General features: G+C 46.0%; 1 protein-coding gene across 1 annotated transcript in view; it reads right to left on the bottom strand.

Moving 5' to 3' along the window:
• Nucleotides 1-17,129, bottom strand: part of TNFSF13B (TNF superfamily member 13b) — a 53,346-nt gene extending 36,217 nt beyond the window's left edge. Inside the window, exon 1 of the mRNA XM_088456718.1 lies at nucleotides 16,818-17,129. Within this exon, the coding sequence (XP_088312844.1) occupies nucleotides 16,818-17,129 (312 nt within the window). The remainder of the gene's footprint in view (nucleotides 1-16,817) is intronic.
• Between the last annotated feature and the right edge of the window lie 787 nt (nucleotides 17,130-17,916).

The raw sequence follows: 17,916 nt of genomic DNA, 5'->3' as shown, positions 1-17,916 counted from the left end.
TGTGCCTCCCAGCAAGCCTATCTGTGGCTAAGACCACCGCTAAGAAGATTGCAATATATATATATATATATATATATATATAAATATATATATATATATATATATATACACACTCCTTGACTACATGTATATATGCCCTTTCCTCCCCTGTTTTCACTGTATGTCATTTGGACATAGGGATATGCTTTTTCGTACATATGTGTAGTACAAAAAGAGTATTTTACACTTAAGAATGGGGGTGTTCCCCTTACATGCAGTAAAAAAATCCCTTCATAATGACATATACAGGTTGATCTGTTGCGCACTGGACTGGGTACTATACGGTAAATAAGTGGTCGGGGTGGGCTGCACTTATGGAGAAGGATGTCTATCCCTCTAACAATAATACATAACAAGATAATAAATGCACTAGAAAAAAATCCTTTCTGTATATATGAAATAAAATACAGGGATATTAAATCTCAATGATGTAGTATTTATTTCTGGATGTCAGGTAAAAGGACAAAAAGGAAATTGAATCAATGTCTCTTTACACAGTCATAGAAGTTAGCATCCACTGTGCAGATGCAGATGTTATCCACTGTGATGTAGTTAGTCACTTTAGGTGTCTGTGTGCTTCCCAGTCTTACAAGAGCTGGATATGCACAGGTTGTCATGTAATCCCTCAGTGTAGGCACTGAAGAAGGGTGATGAAAGTAGATCAGTCCATTTGTTAATGTGTCATAAGGTAATTGTGGTCACACTAACATGCGGCGTCCCTCTTTGTATTGTGTGCCCAGGGTGATATAGGGTGTATATGGCTGTTGCCCGGGGAGGTCTTCTTGGGGCAGAGAGTATGGCCCTGGAGTGAGGGGGCAGCATTCTCTTGACTGGGGGACCCGCGCCGAGCACACACCCCGGTTGGCCGCCTGATTGAACAGACTGCTTCCATGAGCGCGCGACGGTGCAGGTCGCTGTAGTCTAGGGAAAGAGGTGCTGGTTAAGGTTTCAGGGAAACCAGAGACCTCGCACCCTAACCCAAATGGAGAGACTCACCTTGCCCTCACTGGCGCAGTATGTCGCTTCTGCCCCTCGCCGGCTTATGTTGAACGTGGTCCTCTTCCTAGTGTACTTCCGGGTGCTTCCGGGACCCGTGATCGGGTGTCAGCTGGTGTCCGGATCTGCAATAATGCTTTGCGATGGAGAGATGTTATTTCTCCGGATAATATAGGGAAATTCTTTGTAATGCAGTAGTCATTAATGATGCTAGTTAACGCGTTTCAACCCAAGTGGGGTCTTTTTCTGAGCAGTAATACAATTCATAATGACATAATGTACACAGACCCCTGTGTTTTAGTATTGGTTTTGCTATAACCACCCTTAAAGGCTTTGGTTTTGCCAAAACCATACTCAATTGTTTTAGTTTTGCATCTGGATTTCTTTAAAAAAATATATAAAAAACAGCTAAAATCATGTAATTTGAGCCTGTTTTTGAAGTATTATTAACCTCAATAACATTAGTTTCCAGCCATTTTCAGTAAATTTTGACCATCTCACAGGTCATAATATTGGTTTCAGTTTTCACTCATACTGGCCAAAGGCTGCAGTGAGCTCACTGGCTAAACTATGACAAAGCAGGGGCACAAACACATGACAGCTTAAAAAAGAATGCAGAACATCTAGGTGGCACTGCAGTGGCAGATAGGATGGCAGTTTAATATAAACTATACGATGCTATAGAATGTTTTCATTAATCAAGAACTAGATCAAAAACCCGAGGCCAACACAGGTAAATGAAGGTTGTAGTATTAGTGGAAGCCAGGTAAAGGATTGATTAATTGATTGAACGATTAAATTAATATTTAAATGAATATTTAAAATGAATATTTACGGATAAATATGTGATTAATGGAACAAATCATTAAAAAACAAGAATCCAAATGATATGGATAGACTGATTCATTGAAATATTTGTGCTAATATTTTAACTCTAAATATAAATTGGAGAAATGAAAAACACTACCAAACAAACAATCATCCAAAATCCCAATGAGATTGATTGCTCAGGATTTAAGGCACAGTAACAGCCTAATCAAATTGAATAATTATTTATTAATTATATGATTTGATGATACTAGTCTGTATCTCTTGAGAAGCTGCAGGAAACAGGGCCCATATAAGTGGATGTAGTAGGTATTACCGCATGGCCGGTGGTTCAAATTCCGACAACGGAAGCCCGGCAGGGATGAAGATCTCAATCGCTAATAATGTAAGTATAACTAACCCTATTTTCCCCCCTAACCCTCCCTTAGGGGTGCCTAACCCTAACCTCCCCCCTAGTGCCTAACCCTAACCCCTCTTTAAGTGCCTAAACCTAACCCCTCCATTCCTGCAGCCTAAACCTAAGTCTCCCGGGGGGTGCCTAACCCTAATTTCCCCCCGGGGGTGCCTAACCCTCCCCCCGGAGGTGCTAGGGGGTTCCCCTAGCCTAAACCTAACCTTCCCAGGGCAGGGTGTGCCTAACCCTAAGTTCCCCCCAGGAGCCATGACACCTAACCTTCACCACCATGGCTGTCCACGCCCGGCTTACATTCGTTCGGTATGCCGGGCGTCAGGCTCCCGGAGTAGCTCTAATGACAAGCGTCGGATTTTCAATGCCTGTCATTAGTACTTTGCCAGGATTTGACAGTTGGGAAGCCCATATAAGCTAGTAGAAGAAGCTGGTGATGGATAGCATTACAAGTTGCAAAAAAAAAAGGAATGTAAAGTACAGTAATATACAGTACACTGCCTGTAAAACATACAGAATCTTTGCAAAGCCCATAATGAAAAGTGGTGAACAATGGAATTGTCCTTGGGCCATCCCACCCACCCTTATGTCGTATATTAAAAGGACATGCACAGATTAACAAATCAAGCAATAGGGACTGCCACTTTTGCGGCTGAAGTGCATGGTGTGTTTGGGCCCCCAGAAAACCCAGCTACCAATAGGCTTAAGGAAGCTAACAGTGTTAATAATTATGTCTACAGTTGGAAGATGTAATTATCACCCTCATCAGTGTTGTTAATATATTCACACAATATTAGCTCATCTCCACTGGAATCTGACCTTACAGTAGTCGCTGTACTTTGTTGTAATTGGTAGCAAAGGTCTTTCTCATATAATTTGTACTGTAGTTAATTTATCTGAAATTTTTTTTCAAATTTTTAGAAAGTAGCCTCCTACGCCAATTGCTCACAAGGTTCCCAGCTGTGCAAAACACTCTTTCCGAGTACACACTGGAGGGTGGGCAGCTTAAGTGAAGCAAATCTAGTTTGTACAAGGGGTTCCAAATTCCCTTTTTTTCTCCCAGTATTCAAAGAGACTGTGTGACATTGTAATTTGTACATTGTCATTCAAATAATCCCCCACCATTCTACTAATGCTTACTGTATCAGATTGAGGGGCCTATTCATCAAAACTAAAAATTATGCAGTGTTAATTAGGTTTAGAACTCGCATTGAGTTCTACCTAATTAATGGAGCAATTCATCCTGTACAAAAGTATCTCTACCAAAAAACTGTCATTTTTGCGAAGACAGTTTTTCGGAGAAGAGATACTTTCCTTCTGCAACCCGGACTCCCAGCACAGCTGACCGCTAGTCCCCTCTTCCCCAAACACCCCGCACAACTGACTGCTGTTCTTCTCCCCCCCTCCTGCACAGCTGACGGCTCTTTACCACCTCCCCAGCTCCCGCACAGCTGACGGCTCTTCTCCACACCCCCACATCTCCCAGCTTCCGCACAGCTGATGGCTCCTCTCCCCCCCAGACTTCCGTACAGCTGACTGCCATTCCTCTCCCCCCTTTTCAGGGCACTGGCACAGCTGACTGCTATTTCGCCCCCTAAGCTCCCGCACAGCTGAAGGCTGTCCCCCTCCCATGGCTCCCACACACCTGAAGGCTGCCTCCCCTGACTACCCACGCAGCTGATGCCTCCTGCTGCCTCCTGCCCTGGATCAGGCCCGCCACGAGCTGTGGCGAGCCCCGGTAATAGGGGGCGTGGCCTAAAAGGGGAGGCTTGGCCATGCGCCCTTGCCGAGAGGAAAAAAAAAACCAAAGATTTGCAGCTCCGCTTCGCGCTGGGGAGGGGGGGTGCTCTGAGCCCCCTCAGCCCAGCGCAAAGCCAGGGGGGGCGCGATCAGTGTGATCGCTCCCCCGCACAGGCATAGGAGACTGCTGTGGCTGCTGCTCAGCAGCCACAAGCAGTCTCCAAATGCAGCTCAGCACACACTGTATGCTGGGCTGCTGTGAGGGGGGGGCGGCGCCGGGCCCCTCAGGAAGCCCGGGCCCGGGTAATCTGTACCCGCTCTTGCCCCCTCTCGGCGCCCCTGCCCGGGATCCCTATACAGTGCTTCTGCCAGCTGCTCTGCTCTGAGTTTGCAGGGGCGGCATGCAGCAGTTAGTGGGCCGGGATCTGTCCCCCAGCGGCCCCGAACCCACTGATGTCCTTGGTCCACTTCCCCACCATCGCTCCATCAATTTTAAACCCGAAGGTAAGCAAGAGGGTCACGGGTAGAGGTGCTCCATACCGGCGGGTGCTAAAGTGTATGGTATGGAGAGACGCAGGCTGTAAGAAGACACCAGGAAGGGATATGAAAAGATCCCTTTCCTGCACAAGCTGCTGTGTAGACAGCAGCTTGTATACACTATTGTGGGATGTACACCACCTCAGAATGGCGTAGAGTAACACCATCAAATTCCGAAAATACATAATTTTCGGAATTTGATGAATAGCCTAATTTCTACATCCCAATACTAATGTATGGGGAGTGTGGAAATTAATGAAGGCGGACTTAACAAGGAGACCTTAGTCATATCTCCTGTGTTAAGTCTTTTGACGAATACTAGTGATACATAAATATGGAAAGTAATAGCTTAAAAATGAAAATTATGGTTTGATGAATAGGCCCCATAGTCATGGTGGAGGTGTCAATAATTTTGGGCAATTCTTTTAAACCTGACCAGATGTCATAATGGTGTTTCACTCTGGTGCACCTAGTTGATTCATCCTCCTCATCGGTGGGTCTCTTGGGAAAGGTCAGTTTGTGTCATTGCGTCATCGTTGTGAGAATTGCTTTGGGGTGCAGATGATGGTAGGACACTACTGTCAGGACTTGATTGGAGCTTGGATCCGGAGTGGAGACAGGAGCAAAATGTGGGACCATTTGCTGGTATTGAAAAGATGCCGGTCTTAATGGGGTGTGACTCACGAATGGAGGAAGGTGCAGAAAGTTAAGACTGTGGCAATTGAGGGAGATGAGGTACGTCAGAGACTAAAGCCGGGACTGGAGGCGTACGAGGACACAGAACCTTCAGGCACGGCAGGACCCTCTATCGGACAGGCAATGGGAGATTGCAATCCGGACGGAGTCAGAGGTGGAACGAGCTGGAACATGGGCAGAGAGATAGCAGGCTGGCCAACGAATGACTGCAGCAATACAAGCAAGGGAGAACAGGAACTAACACAGCTAGACTGTGTAACACGTTGCACTGGCTAGCGCTGCACAGGAATGCACTGCCTACTGTTGTGCCAGCTACTCTGCCCGATCTCCAGGCCCAGGATCATCTTCAAAAGCCAGGACTCCTGCAGGAAGGGCCCTGTCAGATCGCTCTGAGAGGTAAGGTCCGCGCTGCCCGTGAACCCGCGGTCCTGGTCGTGACAACCACCGCACACACTGTCTCTGACACTGAAAGGATAACACACTATGGAAATATGTTTGCACTAATGGCTTTGTTTTTTAGACACAAACAACACTGCCAATTGTTTGCATGCAATTGGGGGAACAGGTCTTTGTGATAATTGCTTTGGGGTGCAGATGAAGGCGGGACGCCACTGCACACACCAGTGGCGGAACTAGAGAGTGGTGGGCCCAGGTGCAAGAATATGCTTTGCCCCCCCCCATTCCTGGCACCCCGCACCCCAACATCTGACACAAACCCACAGAAGAAAAGAATCCTTTTTTTTCGCCACCTCACTCCAGCACCTGTCCTGACTCCTGCTTTTTATTTTCACCACCTCACACCACAACAGCCCCCCCCTCCGCTGCCCAGCCTTTTTTTCACACTTTACACCATATGCAGCTGCGATTTCACACAGAACACAGCTGCAAAAATATGGTAATAGTTTCAAAGCTTAACTGAGCATGGAGACTCCCACAGCTGTCTTCTTAGCTGCATATGATGTTACATTTCGAAAATCTCAGTAACACTGAGGCACATTGCCCAGCCATGCAGCTTTGCAGCAGTTCTGACCTGCCTCAAATACAGCCGCTCTCCTGACACACTGACAATCTCATGCTGCGTTGGAGATCACAATAGCTAATTTATGGACGTCCATGAAACAGCATTTAAATGGACAGACACGCCTGCGTTTGCCTGACCACCCCCCATAACCTCTCCCAAACATTGACTTCCTGTCATTCACTTTCTGAGTGAATCCTCTGTGTGATCTGTAATTGCAAAACAAACGCTACACATGCGCAGTGCGACTTACACACATGCGTAAATATATCGCCATTGCGTCCGTCTCTGAATCGGGCCCACAGAACAGTAATATACACTGTCACTCATCTGAACTGAACACACATTTCTTGAAATATGCAATATAATTTTTAATTTCAGTTAGAAAAGACTCCAGAGCAGTGACTGTGTGCTGGTGCTGGGCTAGGCTGCCACCGCAGCCTAGCCCAGCACCAGCATTATAGGTGCAGCTCAGTGCAGTAGGGACATGAAAGCACAAGTCAATTTTGCACTCCAAATTGGCCTTGTATGTTTATGAGTTTGCTGATGACGACAGGCACATTTTTTTCACTATACATATTTGTATGCTAGATACATAGGCCCTCATTCAGAGCCGTTCGCTATTTGCGGTCGTTCGTTCAAAAACAAGGGGTGGCTATTCAAATGATCCGTTCGCACATTGCAGTCTGTTCACACCTCTAAGTCTGAACGAGCGAGCAAAACATACGCACGTTTATTTGATAAAAACACCCCCTGGCCGCTCGCACCATACGTCATGTCCGCTATTTATTAGATTAATCGAGTACATCGAACAGCGTCTGAACTGCTCGCTATTCTTGTGGTTGGTTTTTTCAACCGCTATTTTGCGAGCAGTTCTGAGTTAAAAAAAAACAAGTGACGGTCAATGACGCTGCTGTATTAATTATGCACTCCCTTAAAACGCCCGTTTTGACCTTTAAGCACGCCTGCGTTCGAATTCCACTCCCCCATTTTCAAGCACCTTCCCCTGTTACCACCCACATACGCCTCATTCTGTCACTCAAAATAGCAGGCACTCGCTATATAGCGTACAAACAATTTTCGGCCGCACTGACTGGTTCGCGCATGCGTACTAAAAACCGTACGCATGTGCAGATGTGCGAACATCGCTCGGAACGAGCGTACTGCCGCTAGCGAGCGGCTCTGAATGAGGGCCATAGTTCTCAACTGAGAATTCAGTCACAGAAATATTTGCGTACAGAAGCAAAGTAGGTCCTGGGCGTAAACTGTACCATCAAATATGTAGCATTACAGGGAACATAAAGTAAAACCATTTTTGAGTATGAGGTAAGTATAAATGAGTATAAACTTACTCTCACATTACATAGTTAAGGCCTCCTGCAGGCTACATCAGGTCAGATGGAAGCCACCAGGGTGCACCAATTTCCCATTGAGGAGGCCCGGAGACAACAGCATTTGATTGTTGAGGAAATCAAGAGGTACAGTAACAGGAATTGGCTGTTGAGGAAAACTGGAGGCAACCAACAGCAATTGGTTAACAAGGAATTCTGTGGTCAACAGCACCACGACAGCAAAGCCTTTAAAAAGGTGGTGTAGCATCTTGCAGCACTATCTAGAAATGCTTCCCCAGACATCACAACTAGTCCCAGCTCCATACAGGCTAGTCATTTTCTGCAAAAGATGACAATGATTATGTTGATGCCTAATTAGCAACTTTTGAAAGAATAGCTAAGAAAGTTAGCCTTTAGATCAGTGGACAGGTTTTTTGGCACTATTCTTGTCAGGAGAACCACAAAAGGAGTATTTTGACTTAAGCCTTGCTGATACCCTGTACTAAGACAAAGTGATAACTGAAATTAACTAATTTGGGTGTTGCAAAGTCTGTTTTAGCACAGTAAGTTCAACGATGGGTATACTAAATGGATAAACCTTCCCGCTCTCAAATGCATGACCTCATCTATCTCACGAAGAAGTGGCTACAGCCAGAGACTCTAACAGGGCCACAGATCGTTAAAGGGTCATTATGGACCGATATCTTCCAACCCTGTTTGCAGTTCTGCGAAAGTGGCTGAGCCACAGGGTCCCTTTAACAGCAGATCAGCTTGCAGAAGTGGTGGAGAGATATGTGGTGGCTGAGGAACTATTGAGTGTACATCACCAGCCCCTAGTTCTGCAAAGGTGATTTCCAGTGACCTCTGCTAAGATTGTTCCAGGGGAAAAGGGTGCTGGGGAGTGGAATGAACTTAAACATCCAGAGACTGTAGACTTGGAATCTGGAGATTGGAGGTTTCTACTTCGTATACTATTTTATCCTATATTAATAAAACTAGGATCCGATGTTTTAGATATGGTTGGTTGGGAGATGTTGCAGCTAATTCTCCACTTACCTCTGAATTTATGCAATGTGATACTGCTTGTGTAAATCACAGTGTTTAATTCTTTGCTCAGCTTGCCTGCACTCCAGCCCAACAGGCTGAGGCAGATAAACAAATGTGTATAATTACTGTAGGAGGCAATTGGTTAGAGGATCTGGTAGATTCTAGTAGCCCTGGTTACTCTTCTAAAAGCCAAGTTGGAGAACCCCTCAAATATTCAGGGGAAAACTGTTGGTGTATCCTGTAAACATGCAGATAGTCAACATTATGGTACTGCTGAAGTAAACAAATAAATACAGTGTGGTCCCACTGTAGTGATTGTGGAATAGTTCCTTATTTGATGTTATATTGGGGCAAGATCTTTCATATGGAAGTTGTGGGAAACCTAATATGTTACAGAAGTAAATTACCCAGACCCATAATAATGTTACAGATACATTGACAGGGGATGTAGTCGGCATCCCGGTGTGCGAGATGGCAACGGTTTGAGTACCAGCGGCGTAAATCCCGACAGGTCGGGATCCCGGCACCAGTATCCCGACCGCCGTCATCCCAAAGATAAGTATCCCGGTGTTAGGAGGAGGTTAGGGTTAGGTAGTGGGGTTAGGCATTCGAGGTAGGGGTAGGATTAGGCACTGGGGAGGGAGTGTTAGGATTAGGGTGCGGGAAGGGGGAGGCTAGGTTTATGCACTGGGAGGAAGTTAGGTTTAGGCACCGGGGAGGGGGTGTTAGGTTTAGGGTGCGGGGAGGTTAGGTTTAGGCACTAGGGGGGAGGTTAGGGATAGGTACTGGGGAAGGAGGGTCAGAGTAGGGGTTAGAAAAATACTCACCAGTGTTCTCTATGGGTGTCGGGATTCTGACTGTTGGGATGCCACTGAAGGTATTCTGACGTGGCATCCCGACAGCTGGGATTTAATACACAACCCATTGACAGTGGAAGTGGAAGTGTTCCCTTTTACAAGCATGATTAGGAAGTCAGAAAATGATGAGAGCAGCAGTAGGGTGCAGAATGTTGTACCCCCTGGTGAAGTAGAAAATTTTATTGAAACAGTTGGCGGAATGCCTGAATTTAAAGTAAGAAAATATATATTTGCCTCAGAACAGTTAAAGACCCTACTTTGGAAGGTATGCAATCGGGAAGCTGGCGCACGTAAGTACACAAAACAATTTCAAAACGAAAGTATAATGTTTTTACTCTTCGCGCACGTAAGCCCGACAGCCGGCTTCCCGATCTCTTTATCCCGGCGAGGGTTAAAATGACAGGCGTCTAATTCTAGTGAATTCTAGTGAACACATAGTGAATGATCAAGTCATATTGTACTCATTCTGAAACCTGACAGTAGCCTACGCTTCTGCAATTATCTCCGTGAATTGAATAGTGTTTCTAAATTTGGTGCCTACCCAATGCCTCGTGTTAACTCATTGAAATAATGGGAACAGCACAGTACTTAACCACACTATGGGCCTGATTCAGCATGGATCGCTATTGTGATTACACACGCAATCGGCCGATAGTTGCACTCTGCGCATGCATATGCATCGCAGTGCGCATGTGCGAACCCTCCACTGCCGTTTTGGGGGTGGTGATGGAGGGGTGGTCAGTGAAACGCAGGCGTGCCAGTGCGTTTGAACACCGTTGCATGGGTGTGCACAAATTAGCCACTGCATTGCCATATGCAGCTTGGGCTTTCACTACGTGCGATGAGGTTAGCAAATCCTGAGTAAGATCAGACTTTGTGCAAGTGTGAGGCTCAGATTGTACCTGATGTTACAGATGGTTTTGCAGTCTTGCTAAGTATTACGGATGTGTGTAAGGTAAAGGGGGCATCCTTATGTTAGGCTGCGCTTGCTTAGCAATTGCAATCATTAGCATATCATTGCAGTGAGACTGCGTGTGTAATCGATACTGCGATCCTTAATGAATCAGGCCCTACATCACACACCGCTGCAGCCGCCAGGTCACTTACCTGGATCTCCGATCCATGACCCGACTCCGTGGCAGACTCCCTCCTGCAGTCTCCCCGGCTTCCATGTGCAGCATTCCCTGCAGTGCTGGCTGCTGGGCGCAGCCATGACAGTTTGAATCAGGTGACTGTTTATCCGCCAACAGACCAGTTTGCTGTCACCTGATGTCTGCAGCCAATCCCTGCTCTCTCATGGGTATATAAGGATTCTCTGACCACTGAGCACTTGCCAGGGCAATGTTGTTCTCTGCCTAGCTGTGTGATTTCATCTGAGTTTCTGCGGTTATTCCTGTGATTGATCTTCAGTGCAGATTATCATCTTGTTGCACCACTAGCTCCTGTATCCAGTTCTATCCTAGTAATCCTGTACTATTGGTTCCAGTCTGATATCCTGCACCATCGGTTTCAGGGCCTGATTCAGAGCCGAACGCTCTGACCAGAGCGCTCGCTCTGAATCAGGGCCCTCCTCCATGAAAATGGAGCGGCCTCCTGGCCGCTCGCATAGCTGTGGGTGACCACCCACAGCATATGCGAGCATCCATGATGATGGTCGCGATGGTCTTGACCATCGCGACCATCGGGCTTGCAACGGAGACCCTGCGGTAGGGTCTCGCTGCCGCAAGCCCTGGAGTGATTTTGGCTCTACCAGAGCCAAAATCACTCCCACTGACATCACTAGTGATGTCAGTGGGGCCGGCTTCAGACGGTAGGCGTTCCCATGGGAACGCCTCCGTCTGGCTGGCACGCCCCCGGCACGCCCACCAAAGGGGGCGTGGTGTCAATCAACATCGACAGCACGCCCCCTTTGGTGCGAGACCCGGAGCGATGGAGAGCCTGTCACTCGCCGGGTCTCGCGCATGCGCACGACGGAGCCCTCAGTTCGATATCCTATACCATCGGCTCCAACCCGGTGTTGTCCAGTCTGGTTCCTTCCCGGAGATTCAGTCGTCAGCTGCCAGTACAGCGAAACCCAAGTAGATGACAATGACCTGCACGATTGGTACAGCTAAACCCAAACTCCCTTGCAGGGTTCCGTGGTGAAAACACCCGGCATGTTAGACTCCACACCACTGTCTCTGTTCTGGGTCTCAGCCAAGTACTGTGCAGCAGCTTCCTTCAGCCTCAGACTACATCTCATAAACCGTAACTATATAAGACTATCCAGTTTTTGGATTCGTGCTCTAGAAACCATTCCAACCAGCAACGCTAGTCCGGCTCCACAAACAAACACAAGCGTGACACACTAGACTTAAGCAAATTGTACTGGAAAGTGCCATTGTGAGACTGTTACGGTTACCCTAGGATATCCTGTGTAAACCCCCCAGAACTCAAAAGATGAGATCTTCTGCCACTAACAGCCACCCGTTGTTCCCTTAGAACTAGGAATGTTCACTGGTACTTAGGCGCCCACCTCGACTTAAACTCAGAGTAGTAGGGGTTTACAGAGAACTCCTAGGAGTACTAGAATCTAAATCTCTCTGCACATTTTAAATCTGCCCCACCTGCAGTGCAGCATAGTTTCACCAAGATGATCAGTTGAAAGAGATATCTCACTCTATTCCCAACTCTGAATCAGGCCCAAAGTCCAAAACAGAAACTGGAAGAGCACGTACTGAGATGCTATAGCCGGCAAGGCTGTGAGGACGCTGCCAGGCATAAAAGAGGTGACGCACTAATCAGAACAATGGAGAATCATCCCGTGCTCCCAGTGATGCGAGACGTCATCCGGCGTGCAGATCGCCTAGCATCCAATGGAGTAGTACTCACACGGCAGGTGGAAGTGGTAGGAACAATCACTGATGTGTTAGAAAGTGACAAACTGCCTGGTGATTGTAACAGAGACAATGCAAAAGCAAAGTCAGCTGTTTCTGCACCATAGGGTCTTTTCCAATACAAGATGTTGTCATTTGGGTTACATGGGACATCCACCTCCTTATAGAAGCTAATGGATAAAGGGCCTGATTCAGACCCGCTCGCGAGCGCACAGCGCTCGCAAGCAGGTCGATGGTCCCCGACTGCGTGCCTCCGGCGTGCACATGCGCGAGACCCGTACTGCAACGGCAGCTCCGTTGCAATGGGTCTCCCTACAAGACGGGGCGGCTGTCGATGTTGATTGACAGCTCACCCCATTTTGTAGGCGGGGAGGGGGGGTGGCTGCACAAATGCAGGCATTCCCTTAAGAATGCCTGGCGTTTGTGGGCGGCCCTACTGACATTACTCGTGATGTCAATAGTGGACTTCCTGTTCTATTAGAGCAGGAAGTCCACTCAGGCTTGCGAGAGCTGAGACCCTACCACAGGGTCTCCTTGCAAGCCCGATGGTTGCGATAAACGCGACCATCGCCAGGCCGCTTGCAAAAGCTGTGGGTGGCCACCCACATCTTAGCGAGCGGCCTGGAGGCCGAAAAAAAAAAATCCCGCCTTGATTCAGAGCGAGTGCTCGCAAACAGCGAGCGGCTCAGAATCAGGCCCAAATTTCTAAGGCCCCATAGACAGTATGCTGCTGCTTATGTTGAATGTGTAGTCATTTATAGTCCTGTTTGGCAGTCTCACTTGCTCAGGGTACAGGAGAGAAAAGAAGAGGCTCTGATATGGGCACACTCTCATCTTGACTCTAAAGACCTCCATTGCAAGATTATAATGTATTCTCTAGGGCAGTAATCAGGAGGTTTAGTCCAGCCTCTGTACTTGCAGCTATGGATGCCAAATTAACCCAGAGTGGGCTGAGCATTCCAAAGTAAAAAGTAAGAAGAAGAATTAAAGATGACCTTAAAGAGGGGAGCATCTGCCTTCTGGAGTGGGGCATTATGTGAGAACTCTGTTCTGGTTTGCTATGTTTCCCAGCAGTATGCTTTCCTACCACTAGAAGTAAGCAGGCCTACTAATGGGAGGTAGTCAAGAAGCCGACGGTCGAAATGCAGATGCCGGCTTCCTGACTTGGAAATTCTGGCAAGGGACTGTCGAAATCCCGATGCCTATTATTATCCACCCGCCGAAATCCCAACGCCCGGAATGCCGAAAGAAGGTAAGCCGGGCATCGCGAGCAGACAGCAGTGCGGGGGGTTGGGGGTTAGGTTTAGGGGCTCTCGGGGGGACTTAGGGTTAGGTACCCCACTGGGAGGGTTAGGGTCAGGCTAGGGGAAGGGGGGTTAGGGTTAGGCACCCCCAGGGGGGAGGTTAGGTTTAGGCAATCCCCGGGAGGGTTAGGTTTAGGGTGTGGGGAGGGGGGGTGGTTAGGTTTAGGCATTTCTGGGGGGAGGTTATGGTTAAGCACTAGGGGGTACATTAGGATTAGGCACCCCTAAGGGAGGGTTAGATAGGTTACTTACCTCCATCGGGATCTGTGCTCTTCGGCATGCTGTTGTCGAGATTTCAACCGCCAGGCTCACGTACGGCGGTAAATCATATCACACCCCTACTAATATGTAATCTGCAGTTCTGGATCCTGCCAGAGGTGCTGTCTTTCTAACTTTGTTCTCTTGCCAGGTGTCATGTGATTAATTAGTCATTCATTACCAGCACTGCCAACACATGACATCTGCCTTTATAGTTTGCCGTACCCCAGCACTCCTTGCTGGGTCATTAATGTTTCCTGTGCTGGACCTGTGTTCTTCTGACGTTCCAGTGTGTGTTTTCACCTTGCTTTTGTCTCCAGCCTGCCAAAGATCTTAGCAGTAATTTGGATTACTTTGTCTTCTGTCATACCCCTCTGTCTGGATTCTGATCTTGTCTATTTGCAACCTGCCCCTGTTCTGAGCCAAGAACTTGGACTACAGTATATTAACCTGTTGCCTGCTTTTGACTCAGGTTGTATTTTCGTTTTTCCTATTCTGTTTGCCTGCAATGAAATGTACCATGAGTTTCTTTTTTGTATTCTGCAGCCTGCAAGGGATTTGCTAAAAAAACCTGCTTTCACGTGTGCTTACTTTATGTTAAGTATACCTTTTTTGTGCACCTGCGACTGGTTCAGATTTTGTGTTTATGCACATTGTGAGTTCATAACACATGCAATTATGCCACTGTAGAAAAAGAAGCATTGGAAATTAAATGGTCATTAGAAACATTCAGGTACTACCTTTTAGGAAGAAAGTGTAGGCTAGGAAGCCAACTGCTTTGTCCCATACCTTTGTTTTAGGACCTACAGGTTTTCTCCCCCCACAGGTTGAAACAGGAGTGGGGATATGTGACAAAAGCACTGGGAAAGTTGTTGATTGGATCTATGTATGTCCCAGATTTTTAACTTCTGTGTGGTAATTATTTACCACACCAGTTTTGAGAGGCTGATATAAGGTGTATCAGTTTCTCTGGTTAGTCTCTCACTGCCTGGGAAGCAGGCTAACAAACCTGTTGAGAGACACCGATATGGCTTTATAAATGCTGTACAGCATTTAAATGCTGTTTTGTGTGAGTTGGACATTAGGTCCTCTCAACCTTAGAGAGAGAGACTTATAATTAGTTAGAGCTGGACAGGCCAAGATTTATTTTATGTTTTGTTTATTTTGTGCTGCAAAATAACACTAGCTGTGATTACTTGTAACAATTAACTAGACTGGTGTGCTATCAATCAGTTACTGCAAGAGAAGTGCTTCTGTTTACCCTTGGAGATGGCACCCCTTGACCTGATCTTGCGACACCATACATATTTCCATTTATTAAAGATTCCCTATATGATCTGAACCAATACTCATCAGAAGATAGCAATTTCTTGTAAACGTCTACTGTGTTTAAGCAATGGATAGTTAAAAGCATTTGGTACCCCTGTAATAAACCACTTCACAATATTCAGGGGCTCATCTCTAATAAAACTCACCCCAAAAAAACACATAAAACACTTTTGTACTGTAATTAAAACACATAAGTGAATATACATAAAAATAGCCCATTTATGACTATAAGCTGAGTCAGGCACTCTGCAGCAGTAGCATGTGTGCAAAATGTATATATAGTATACATCAGAAACAGTTACACCTAATCAAATCTTAAGCACAAGAAAGTTTTTTTGGTGCTTGCTTTGATAGTGAAAAGCACATTCACTATTAGGTTTCTTTTAAATAAAAGCTCTGTATAATACAAAAGATCTGATATTTCTTCTCATGTATCAATTAAAGTATCAAAAATATTAATAATAATATTAAGATATACAAAACAAAGGGCCTTATTCAGCAAGGATGCAAAGCTGCACGCAGGCACCCCCTGCTGCATTGTAAACCCAGCATTCCGACAGAGATCGCAGTGCTGGCATCATCATCGCGACCATCAGTGATCGATGATCGCGAGGCTGGCTGGCTTGCGAGCCCAGCAGACTGCATACATCCACGCACTCTCTGGGCTGGCCACTCCCGGAAAACGGAGTGGACATGGCCCGTTTCCGGGAATGCCGGCCAACCCTGTCCCAGCACCGCTCCTTAAATGACTCTGTCTGTCAATCAGGCAGAGGTATTCAAGGACTAGCATGCGTTAGCAGGACCCATTCTGCACACTCGCAGAGTGGGTCCTGCGCATGCTTAGATTCCCGATAATCGTGAATCTGCGTTCAGCAGTCCACTTGCATGCACTGCGGAATTAGCCCCAAAGTCTACATAAAAAAACTGATGAGAGATAAAAAAAAATGAGGTAATCTCATTGCTGCACTTGTGCATGTCGGACCCTATTGTGCATAGCGTATGCAAAAAAAACCCATCACAGACACTCTGCATATGCCGCAGACACACCCAACTTCACTACCACAATGTCCACTGTCACTGGTTACCTGATGGTGTGTATGCATAATGCATATTAGGACAGATGTGCACCAGCCTTGACGATGATACTGGTGACTCGTACTGGCAGTGCAGCAACTGATCAACTGATGATGGACAGGAGAAGAGGTAAAAATAAGTAATAGAGACAGGAGAAAAAAAAAGTGGCAGCAGATAAAGAGGCTGATGGGAGGCAGGACAGAGAGGGGCAGGGACAGGGATAAAAATAAGGAAACTGAAGAAAAAAAACATCCAACACTGGGAACAACTGCTAGTATAATATATGCAGGATCAATGAAGAAAGCACTATGAGCTTCAGAGATAATTCTGCATGAGCACTATAATATATACCATGTCCTTACCCCTTTCTTGCAAGCGTATTAGGGACTCTATCCAGCATCTCTCCTTTCATTTTTATGAATTATTTTTCATCTGACCATATTAAATAGTTCACACTAGACAAAAGCTTCCACAAACTGACCTGATTGTCCTCTGCCCAGTTGGAGTGGGTCTGACTCTTTACTTCATTGCTGTTTTCCAGCACTAAAGTTGGAGACTGTCTGTCAGGTTTTCTGTATGTTCTCAGCTCATCTTGCAGGTTTGAAAGTTCTGTTTTCAAAGCAATGACATTATAAACAAATACAGCTGTAAGACATGAGAAGAGAAGGATGGTGAAGGGAAGGCAGGCAGCAACAAAAACACCTTTTGGGTAGTAGTAGTGATAACAGTAATAAATCCTTTTCCGCTCAACGATGGGTGGAAAATAATGATTTGGTGTGATTTCTGAATCCATCCTGTGATTTCTTTGAAGTACTGTTCTATTACTTGTCCTTGCCATTTGTAATCCATATCCTGCAATAGTACAGTTTGTACTTAATCCATAGTAAAGAGAATAGTGGGATTTCACTTACATGACTTGTATAGTTTGTTATTACTTTTGTATTATCTAATTCCTGTTTCACATTTGTAATCTGTATTTTCATGCATTAATGTTTTGCTAGCCACCTACTAATCTATTGTAACTTCTTCTTTTTATAAAGGAAGTAATATATGACATTAGAGGAAGCTCATGCATGCCATGTATGGTTTCATTATTCATTTGTTAATATGTAACTTCTGGTTTAGGTTTTTTAGCGTGATTTGAACTTATTTTTTTATACTCATTGCTCAATATTTGTACTTGCATTTTGTAGTATTAGGTTCCCACTTTGATTGATGTATTGCATGATTTATGAACAAAAAAACCCCACTGATAATGAACCTCTATATAATTGTAAAAGACCACTTGCTCATATACTTGTTACTTGTTTATATGGTAACAGGCATAACTGCTATAGCATAGAATAGCGCCGGTCTGCAAACTACAGTATCAATGCAAGACAAATACTGTACGTATGTTTAAACATGATCACAGAGTGTGATGTACTGCATGTACATAGTCAGAGTTCGGTGGCGCATGCACAATGCCTATGTATTCCAGCCTAGAATGCATCAGGCAGGGCTATGGGAATCGGTATGTTATACTACCGGACCCATGCCCGGCGCCTGAAATACCGACCCTGGAAGGCCGGCAGATGGAG

The sequence above is a fragment of the Taudactylus pleione genome, unplaced genomic scaffold, assembly GCF_031769625.1.
Source record: "Taudactylus pleione unplaced genomic scaffold, aTauple2 ptg000041l, whole genome shotgun sequence".
NCBI classification, from domain to species: Eukaryota; Metazoa; Chordata; class Amphibia; order Anura; family Myobatrachidae; genus Taudactylus; species Taudactylus pleione.
The sequence above is the reverse complement of the archived record's forward strand: the minus strand, read 5'-3'. Positions and strand labels throughout refer to the sequence as shown.